At 38.9% G+C, this 11,338-nt stretch overlaps 1 protein-coding gene across 1 annotated transcript in view; it reads right to left on the bottom strand.

The window, feature by feature from the left end:
• TMTC1 (transmembrane O-mannosyltransferase targeting cadherins 1) overlaps positions 1-11,338 on the bottom strand; it is a 458,384-nt gene that overhangs the window by 35,309 nt on the left and 411,737 nt on the right. Inside the window, exon 11 of the mRNA XM_007943177.1 lies at positions 172-280. Coding sequence (XP_007941368.1) covers positions 172-280 — 109 coding nt within the window. The remainder of the gene's footprint in view (positions 1-171; positions 281-11,338) is intronic.

Genomic DNA, 11,338 nt, shown 5'->3' with positions numbered 1-11,338 from the left:
TATATATATATGTTGGGCAATCCTACTTCTGTAGTGATACTGCCTCGGAAACCCAAGGAGGGGTCGCTATGAGTCGGGGCAGACTCGATGGCAAACAACAACAACAAATATATATATATACACACACACATATATATATATAATTGTGTGAAATTGAGTGGAAACAATTACCTGCTCCGCCAATAATGAAGCTAGGCTTGAATATGCATCTGCAAACTCTGGACCATACTTAATGGAATCCCTCAGTAAGAGGATGGCTTCTTCTTTTTTATCCTGGGACCTATAGATTATGATGGGAGGAAAAAAAAACAAAACACTTTTTTAAAATGCTCACATTCAACTTTAAGTTCTCATTTATTTCAGAAAAGACCAACTGATTCACTCTGGATTGTACTGCAAATGAATTATACTAGATATCTCGAAGTGCTAACAGTTTCTGTCTGAATTCAGAGTAGACAGAGATGTTAAAGGAGCAAATGATACTGGAGATTATCCACTGATATTTCTGCCTCTTTGTTTTCCTTCTACATGCTCATCTGTCAGTTTGTTGTACTGTGGTGGCTATATATTGCTGTGAGGCTGGAAGCTATGCCACTGGTATTTCAAATACCAGCAGGGTCACCCATGGTGGACAGACTTCGGTGGAGCTTACAGATTAAGACAGACTAGGAAGAAGGAAGGGGACATCCACTTCTCAAAGAACTGGTCAGTGAAAATCTAATGAATAGTGGTGAAACACTGTGGTAGTTAAGGTTATGTGTCAACTTGGCTGGGGCTGGATGTAGTTATTCCCCACATTGAGATTGGTAATTAGCTCCACGGTAGAATCTACTGGAGCAGCTAAGTAGCTGCCTTAGGGATGTGGCCTGTTTCCAGTATATAAGAAGCAACTTTGAGGAAGGTCTCCAGCTTTTGGCACGCTTGAATCCTGTGTGTAGCCGAGTGGTTGTTCAGCAGCCTCCCATGTTGTCTGCCGATCTTGGGACTCTTAATGGACTTGAATCAATGGCCTTCCAAGTGGTTTAGTAATATTGAGACTTTGTCTTTTTACTTGCTAACCTGGGATTTGTCAGCCTCCTCAGCCAGCAGCTGCCTGAGTGAAGAAAGCCTCCAGCTTCAGTGGGCTGGGAGCAAGAGGAAGAGCTGGAACCCAAGGTCAAGGGGCTTTCAACCAATCCCTAGAGCCTGACACTTTGAACTCAGACTTGCAGCCTCCAAAACTGTAAGAGAATAAACTCCTGTTTGTCAAAGTCACCCATTGGTGGTATTTTCTGTTAGAGTGGCAGGAAGTAATTAAAACAAACAGTCTGATGTATTATTGAAAAACTTTATGAATATCTCTGACACATTGTCTGTTATAGTGTCAGAAGATGAGGCCCTCAGGTTGGAAGGCACTTAAAATATGACTGGGGAAGAATTGCTTCCTCAGGGTAGAGTTGACCTTAATGACATAGATGGAGTAAAGATTTTCGGTCCTCCATTTGCTGATGGGGGATGACTCAAAATGGGAAGAAACAGCTGCAAACATCCATTAATAATCAGAACATGAAATGTACAAAGTATGAATGTAGGAAAATTGGAAATTGACAAAAATGAAATGGAACACATAGAGATTGATGTCCTGGATGTTAATGAGCTGCAATGGACTGGGTTTAGCCATTTTGAATCAGATGATAATAATGATCTACTATGCCAAGAATGTCAAATTGAAGAGGAATGGCATCACATTCATCATCACAAAGAATGCTTCAAGATCTATCCTACAGTACAGTGCTGTCAGTGATAGGATAATATCCACATGCCTACAAGGAAGACCAGTTAATACTACTATTATTCAAATTTATGTACCAATCACCAAAGCCAAAGATAAAGAAATTAAAGATTTTTACCAACTACTGCAGCATGAAATTGACCAAACATGCAATCAAGATGTATTGATTATTACTTATGATTGGAATGTAAAAGTTAGAAACAAAGAAGAATCACTGGTAGTTGGAAAATTTGGCCTTCATGATAGAAATAACATTGAAGATTGCATGACAGAATTTTGAAAGACCAATGACTTATTCATTGCAAATACCTTTTTTCAACAACACAGATGGTGGCTATACATGTGAACCTCACCAGATGGAATACACAAGAATCAGATTGACTACATCTGTGGAAAGAGGTGATGTTAAAGCTTAATATCTTCAGCCAAAACAAGGCCAGGAGCTGATTGTGGAAAAGACCATCAATTGCTCATATGCAAGTTCAAGCTGAAGCTGAAGACAATTAAAACAAGTCCAAGACAGCCAAAATATGACCTTAATTATATCCCACCTGAGTTTAGAGATCATCTGAAGAACAGATTTGATGCACTGAACACCAATGACTGAAAACCAGTGGCAATGTGGGATGACATCAAGAATATCACCCACAAAGAAAGCAAAAGGACATTAAAAATACAAGAAAGGAAGAAAAGACCAGGATGGACATCTGAAGAGACTCTAAGAAAACTTGCCATTGAATGGAGAGTAGCTAAAGCAAATTGAAGAAATGATGAGATAAAACAGCAAGCTGAGAAGAAAAAGTCAATCATTATAATGAAATGTGCAAAGACCTGGAGTTAGAAAACCAAAGGGGAAGAATATGCTCAGCATTTCTCAAACTGAGAGAACAGGAAAATATTCAAGCCTTGGGTTATAATACTGAAAGATTCTATGGGCAAATATTGAATGATGCAGGAAACATTAAAAGAAGATGGGAGGAATACAGAGAGTCATTGTACAAAAATGAATTGGTCAATGTTCATCTATTTCAGGAGGTTGCATATGATAGAGAGCCAATGGTATTGAAGGAAGAAGTCAAAACTGCACGGAAGGAACTGGTGAAAAACAAGTCTACTAGAATTGACAGAATACCCACTGAGATGTTTCAACAAACAGATGTTGCACTAGAGGTGCTTACACATGTATGCTAAGAAATTTGGAAGACAGCTACCTGGCCAACAGGCAGAAGAGATCTATATATATACCCATTACAAAGAAATGTGATCCAACTGAACTGGAAATTATCAAACAATACCATCAATATCACATGCAAGTAAAATCTTTCTGAAGATAATTTAAAAATGGATGCAGCAGTATACTGACAGAGAACTTCCAGAAATGCAACCTAGATTCAGAAGAGGATATGGAATGAGGGATATCATTGCTAATGTCAGATGGATCTTGGCTCAAAGCAAAGAATACCAGAAAGATATTTACCTGTGCTTTATTGACTATGCAAAGCATTTTGACTGTGTGGATCCTAACAAGTTATGGATAACACTGAGAAGAATGGGAATTCCAGAACACTTCATTATGCTCCTGAAAAACCTGTACATATACCAGGAGGCTTTTGTTTAAACAGAAAAAGAAGATATTGCATGGTTTAAAATTAATAAGAGTGTGCATCAGGGTTGTATCCTTTCACCATACTTATTCAATCTGTATGCTGAGCAAATAATCCAAAGAAGCTGGACTACATGAAGAATGTGGCATCAGGATTGGAGGTAGACTCATTAACAATCTGTGATATGCAGACGACACAACTTTGCTTGCTGATAATGAAGAGGACTTGAAGCACTTATTGATGAAGTTCAAAGACTACTGTCTTCACTATGGATGACACATTAACATAAAGAAAATGAAAATCCTTTCAAATGGGCCAATAAGCAGCATCACAATAAATGGAGAAAAGGTTGAAGTAAGATTTCATATTACTTGGTTCCACAACCAACATCATTGGAAACAGGGCATTACCCGAGTGACATGGGAGCCAGTTTACAGGGATGTGGATGAGCCACATCTCCTAGTACTACAGGAATGAGTCCCTGTGGTATTAGTTGCTCCACTGCAGGCTGGGCTCCCATAGTGGCTACACCTGCCAATGCCGCTCTTTTGTCTCATATCTGAGAGAGAAATTTCATTCATAATTTATGAAATTAGAAAATTTTGTGACCATGGGCTAGCAAAGAAAGATCAGCAATTTTATCACTGTATTTTAATAGAAAATGAAGTTTTATCTTCTTTATTTGAATCCTTCCCAGTGATTATACTTCTGGCTCAAAGAGAACTCAAGTCTTGAAAGCTATTATCATTTTCCTGGGTGAAGGTTCCTTTCTCGGTTAGTGCCATAGGGAGAAATGGGGTTATCAGTCAATCCTGTAATCAATGTCTTTGAAGCAAAAAATATGTACCAGTTACCAGGTAGTTTCAATTTTGCTACTAATATACTTCTATACTTGTCATTTGCTAAGTGATAGGCACTGTGATTGGAAAAAGAGGTAGAATAAAGAACAGAACCCCTTGTACTATAGATAGCACACAGGTCCCCCCATCCTTACCAGTTACTAATACTGAGTTGGCATGCTTATGTTTTTACTATTTAGAGTCAACAATCATTTATTAAGCAATGTCTATGTACCATATATCACTAAATCATTTATTTATGATTATGATATCATATATGTCTACGTACCATATAAGGAGTCCTGGTTGCATAGTGCCTAAGGCATTTGACTGCTAACCAGAAGGTTGGCGGTTCAAACCTACCACCACTCTGTGGAAGGAAGTCTGAGGAATCTACTTCTGTAAAGATTTACCGCTTTGGAAACCCAAAGGGGGTTGCTGTGAGTAGGAATTGAGTCGATTGCAGTGGATTTAGTTGAGTTTATGTACCATATGTTCTGGTAAATTTTCACATAATATCATTAATTCTCACAACAATCTCATGTAGTATTATTTTCCATTGTTACATTCAGTTTTCTGATAAGGAAATTTTAATTGAGAAAAGTTAAGCATCTCATCAAGCTCAACTGGCAGAACATACTACACAAAAACACTGTTTTACATCCTACTTTGGTGAGCAGCGACTGGGGTCTTAAAAGCTTGCAAACAGCTATCTAGATACAATGGGCCTCTCCTCGTCCAGAGTAAAGAATAAAGAAAACCAAAGATGCATGGAAACAATTAGTCAAAGAGACTGGTAGACCATGTGATCCTGGGCCTATATGACCATGAGACCAGAAGAACCAGATGGTCCCTAGCTATCGCTATCAACCACTAGGAGGGGGATTGGTGCAGGAGATCCTGGATAGAGTGGGAGAACAATGTACAACAAAACTCAAAATCACAAAAAAAGACCAGGCTTACTGGTCTGATAGAGCTGGGTAAGACCCCTGAGACTATGGCCCCTAGCTACACTTCAGGTCTGCAATTGAATTCACTCCTATGGCTTCCAGCCAAATAACAGACAGGCATATGGACTAAACATTTACATCAGGTAGATACACTACTTGGAATGATCAATCATGGAAGAACAGAAGGGCAGTATTCACACAGGGTGACATGACAGTTCAAGGGCAGGATTGCATGGGAGGGAAGGACACAGGGAAGAGGTAACTACAAGGAAGAAGTGGGAAAAGAGCTGTTACAGTGTGGGGAATTGCAGTCAGTATCATGAGAGAAAATGTGTATGAATTGCTGTATGGAAAATGAATTTGCTCTGTAAACTTTCACCCAAATCACAAATTTTTTTTTAGAAAAGTGTCTTGTCTGTGGTCTCATACCAGACTTCTGAGCTCTTCCATCACACTGCATCTGTTTATTCTACTTGGCTACTTAGAAAATACACCTATTCCTCTATGAAGGTGGTACTCAAAGAGGGCTGCAGGTACAAGCATCACCAGAGGGCTTGTTTGAAATGCAGAATCTCAGGCTCCACTGACTTACTGAGTCAGTCCCAGCAATTTAAATCTACAGTTGATATGTATTCACACTGAGATTTTTAACTGCCCCATAATTATTAAAGCAGCTGAATATAACCTCCTGATATAATCCCCTTTCAGGTCCAATCCCTATAGCATGAAGTTATACAGTCGGAAAACTAATATTCACTGTGTAAGTTTCAGATCTTAAGTGCCAGAAGCAGCTTGTTACAAGGTGATTTCACCTAGAAGGCAGTTTCCTATCACAGACTTTATTTTTCTGGGGGAGGTCACATTCCCATTCTAAAGTAGACCTTGCATTTAATGATTAAATTTAGCAATCATTTATCATTTTCTATTATATGCCTAGGCATTGAACAATTTACCAAGGGAGGTGGCTGTCCATGACATCCTCTACTACTGGGCTCTAACTCCTAATGGGCTCCTTTTGATGCACAGTCCTGTCCTAGAAACAAAGGCATAACATGTGTGGCCCTAAGTGGATTGTCCTTAGAATGTGGTTTTAAAGTCATATGGTTATAATAAAATTGCATCTGCAGCTCTCTTAGTGCTGCTTTCTTTTTGATGCCTTCATTTAGTCAACAAGCCTTTAAAAAATGTCTGCAAGATGTAAAACTCTACACGACTCTAGTATGTTTACATGCACTCGGATTTTTATTCTCAAATGTACTGAAGCAATTCTTCCATGGGTATGTATATATTTTTTTAAATGAAGATTTATTGTATCTTCAATCTGGTAATTTTACTATTAAATTTTATAGTTAGTGGAACACTTCCTCTAAGGAAGGTTGCTGGTCTTTACTAACCAGAAGATCAGTAGCTCAAACCCACCAGCTGCTCTGTGGAAGGAAGATGAGGCAAAATACTTCCATAAAGATTTACAGGCTTGGAAACCCAATGGGGGGTCACTATGAGTAGAAATTGACTTGATGGCAGTGGGTTTGGTTTTTGGTTTTACTAACATTAACTTGGAAATCCTCCTAAAGTCCAAAGGACTTAGGAAATTAAGGCTGAAAAATAATAAGGAAATAATTTAACTAAGATATTCTTCAAAATCAATAGAGTGTAGGGGGCACAATTTGACAGTGAAGATTAATGGTTTTCATTTGTCACGGCTCACATCAGTTAGAATGGCAACTTGGACCTTTTGTATATGAATTCAATTGAGATTAATTACCACTTAATACAAGCTAGGAATTTAAATACTTGAGGTCACCATTAACATTCATATGACACACTGGTAAAGTTATCATCAAAGTTATTCACAGGGAACTCAAATTCTTCATGAAGAACTACATTTCTAAATGATCCTTGAGGGACTGGTATGTGAGGATAAACATTTTTGTTTTGTTAGGCCTGACTCCATATTGTTAGAATAAAACTCTATATTTTTAGTTAAGATGTCATTTCTTTAAACCTGCCTTCAACTTTGTGTTGTAATTAATATTCTCTAAATTATAGTTATTAGTTCCTGCTATATCCTGTGATCTAAGACAGAGCCATCTATGTCAATAAGTCTCCTGGACTGGACTTTAGGACCAACCACTTGGGCTTTGACAAACACCAATAAAGCCTCTTACAAAAACACTCCTTTCTTAATTACCCACTGTCCTATCTAATTTTTGAGAAATTGTTAATAATCCTGCATACATGCTGTGTCTCTTTTTCCTTTAGTACAAAGAGCCCTGATAGTAAGTGCTGAGCAGAGCAGGCGTTTTTGGAGTCATTGAGATCCTGCCTGTCTCTTGCTGGTGCACCTCTTAATTAAAGTGTCTTCTTCTTGTGGGGACTACTGGCTGCTTGAGGGCAGGACCCTGGCATTTTCAGGTTATAGGGAACCAGGAAAAACATCACATTGTGTCATTTAATTGAGTATATGACTATTACAACATGCCAAGACTCAGGCAGGGTGACATTTCATCTTGGCTCTGTACTTTCACATTCTGCTTTTGCTAGGGAGCCTATGCTAGGCACCAAGGGCTTGGGCTAACAGACATTATAGGCCACCTTGTAAGATCTTGTCAGATAGTAGTTTATATTTTTTAAGAAAGACCAAAAAATTGATTATCTTCTTGTTGGTGGTGATTTTATTTTGGAAAGGGAGAGAAGAGTAGAGAGTGATATTTCTTCTGTAGTCCCTCTTTGCTCTCCCTTTGGTGGTGGTACTGTGTGCTGTCAAGTGAATTCTGACTCACAGAAACGCTCTATGCCAGAGGAGAACTGTTCTATGGTGTTTTGTATGCTGCAATCTTTATGAGAGCAGACTGCCAGGTCTTTTTTCCTGTGGAGCTTCTGGGTAGGTTTGAACTGTTGACCTTTTGGTTAGAAGCCAAGAGCTTAGCCACTGACTTTGGTTGGAGCTTATGAAACAAGTGTGCTTTTGACACAATAATTTATAGCAGATAATTCATCTAAATATAACCTTTTTTTGGTTATGTAGTAAGTAATTACCACTTGGGAACTGAACTCCATTTCAGACTGCTTCTGATTTCAGTAGCAATCCTCTTTATATCCACATTATGGCCTATGTTCCTGTCCTACATTACCCCATGTTACAAAACAAGACTAACAGCTCTATGATTCCATTGCATTACTGCAGGATAGAGTGGACCAGGCAGTGTTTTGTTCTGTTGTACATAGGGTCACTATGGGTCAGAGTTGACTTGATGGCCGCTAACAACAACAGAGTGGACTTTACCTAGTTTTGTTTGCTAACATTTTAGTTTACACACTTGTAGCTACTTCCTTCTTTCTTCCCTTTCTACTACATACAACTAAAGATAACTTTTACTATAGCAGTGTTTTCAACACATTATTCTCTTGTACAAAACTCTTCATTAATGCCATAGTGCCTTACAGATACCTTCTTAGTCTAAAACCCTCTACAATATAGCTACAATATGGTTGTGACCAATGTTCCAAACATACCCAGGTATCCACTACACCATCCAGACTGGTTGGCCTTTGGCCTCTTCTCCGCAGAACGTATTTTGTGTATTTCTAGCTCTTTATAGATCTCCTTAAATAGGTTTTCCATTTATTTAGTAAAATTTAGGAGAAGAGGACAACATAATTACATTTCATATCTTTGTTTCTATAGTCCTTTCAATATTATAGACATAATCCTAAGGAAGATGGAATTCTCCCAAGTTTAACTTGAAATCATAAGAAAAGAAGTATTGTTGTTGTCATGTGCCATCCAGTCAAATCTGACTCAGAGAGACCCCTCCTTGGGTTTCTGAGGCAGTATCACTATAGAAGTAGATTGCCCCACCTTCCTTCTGAGGAGTGGCTGGTTGGTTTGAACCGCCAGCCTTCTGGTTAGCAATCAAGTGCCTTAGGCACTATGCTACCAGAGCTCCTAGAAAAGAGGTATAGCTTCCATTTAATGAGCACATATTATTTAGCAGGTCCTGCCTAAGGCATTTGACTGCTAACCAGAAGGTTGGTGATTCAAACCCAGGAGCCACTCCCCGGAAGGAAGACTGGCCAATCTACTTCCTTAAAGATTTACAGCCTTGGAAACCCAAAGGGGTCACTATGAATCTGAATTGTCTGGATGGCAGTGAATTTGGTTTTTGGTTTGTTTGCTAAGCAGCTTATCTATCTTAACTTTACATAGTCCTTAAAAGCCATGGGACTCTAGGTGCACTTTTGCGACTGACTAGCTGTTTGTCCTTAGGCAAATTATCTGACCTTCCTGTGTTCTGGCTTTAATAGCTCATTTAATTTCTTTAAAAAAGTCACCCATTTAAACCAGTCCCCCCATTCTTTTCTTAATTAATTTTCAAAATCAAGGAGAATGTGGTGTTTTTCAATTACCTTCAGAAATAATGTCTTTCCACATTTCAAACTAGTCACAAAAAATAGGTTAGACCTCAGGATAATTTTTCCTCATGTCTGACACCACAATTGATTTTTAATATAATAACTACTATTAAATATGTAAGGAGCTCTGGTGGCATAGCGCCTAAGGCATTTGACTGCTAACCAGAAGGCTGGCGGTTCACACCCACCAGCCACTCCTCAGAAGGAAGATTGGGCATCTATTTCAATAGTGATACTGCCTCGAAAACCCAAGGTAGGGTTGTTATGAGTTGGATTTCTTTCTTTATTAAATACATGTAATAATAGTGCTGCACTAAATGTAAAATAACCCCAGTCACACAGTCACTAGTCCTGGAAACCTCATTCTTTGGCAATCACTAAGGTTGTTGTTGTTAGGCGCTGTCGAGTCATCTCCAACTGACAGCGAGCGACCTTATGTACAACAGAACAAAACACTGTCCAGTCCTGTGCCAGCCTCACTCTCCCTGCTATACCTTAACCCATCCTTGCAGCCACTGTGTCAATCCATCTTGTTGAGGACCTTCCCCTTTTTCATTGACCCTCCACTTTACCAAGCATGACATCCTTCTCCAGGGAATGGTTCCTTCTCACTAAGTTGAGCAAGCCCAAATGGTAGGCCAAGAGTTCAGAATCCACTCGGCTGACATTCAGGCCATTCTAAGCAAAGGAGTTAATGTGCATTTTGTGGGGTAATTACTAAAGGTGAATATTGAGGTAAGAAGAACAAGTCAAATAAGGAAAGCATCTTAAAAAAGTGAAGCTTGAGCAGTTATTTAAATTTAAAAATGAAATAGGTATAACAAGAAATACAGAAAAAATTTCGAGTAAGACATTAATTATGCAATTTCTTCACAATATAAATAGCCTATGGACTCTGTAATACAGACCACCCCTGAGTGAGCATTAGACAGTATTAAAAATTCCTAATGAGCCCATTCTGGTACTATAATAAGTAATTTAGGGGAACCAGAAGCCCAGTGTTGATCTAATAAGCCTCATCTATAGAGACTACCCTGTAAGCCATTTAGACTGAATTGATAGATCAACTCAGAAGGGAAAAATAACAGTAAGATAACATTTTCTCTGAATCGACCAACCATGAGCTAGAGATCACCAAGTCCTCAAGTTGTTTATCTGAATTACAGTATATGGAGAAATTCTGAATTCACTATCCCACAATTAATGAACATACAAACCACAGTATAAACTTTATCCAATAACCACTGCACACCTCAGTCTGGAGTCACAGAACGGAACACCCTGAACTCCTTTAGAAATCATGAGACCGTAAGAACACTAAGCACTCTCAGAATGATTAGGGGCTCCTGAGTAGGTGAGAGAAGTAGGTAGGAATAAAAGTGCTTGAGGTTTAGGTAATAGTACTGTCCCTTAGCATCCTTAATTTCCTTATCTGCTAAAAAAGTCACCAGCTGATGATTGATAATTCTCTATTACCTAAACGATTTTGTCTTTACTTTTTCTCTAGATCAATAGTTCTCCAAGTTTAGTGCTGCGGAATCACTAGGTATGTGGTAAAATGCAGAATTCCAGGCCTCACAGGCTTCAGTAGGTCAGGGCCAGGCCCAGGAATCGTTATTCCTAATAAGTTTCTCAGGTGACTTTGCTGAAGGTGGTTTTTAGCCTGTTGTTGTTGTTGTTATGTGCCGTCGAGTCGGCCCCGACTCATAGCGACCCCTCCTTGGGTTTCCGAGGCAGTATCACTACGGAAGTAGGATT

The sequence above is a fragment of the Orycteropus afer genome, unplaced genomic scaffold, assembly GCF_000298275.1.
Source record: "Orycteropus afer afer isolate SDZICR_OR568_19922 unplaced genomic scaffold, OryAfe1.0 scaffold00100, whole genome shotgun sequence".
NCBI classification, from domain to species: domain Eukaryota; kingdom Metazoa; phylum Chordata; class Mammalia; order Tubulidentata; family Orycteropodidae; genus Orycteropus; species Orycteropus afer.
The sequence above is the reverse complement of the archived record's forward strand: the minus strand, read 5'-3'. Positions and strand labels throughout refer to the sequence as shown.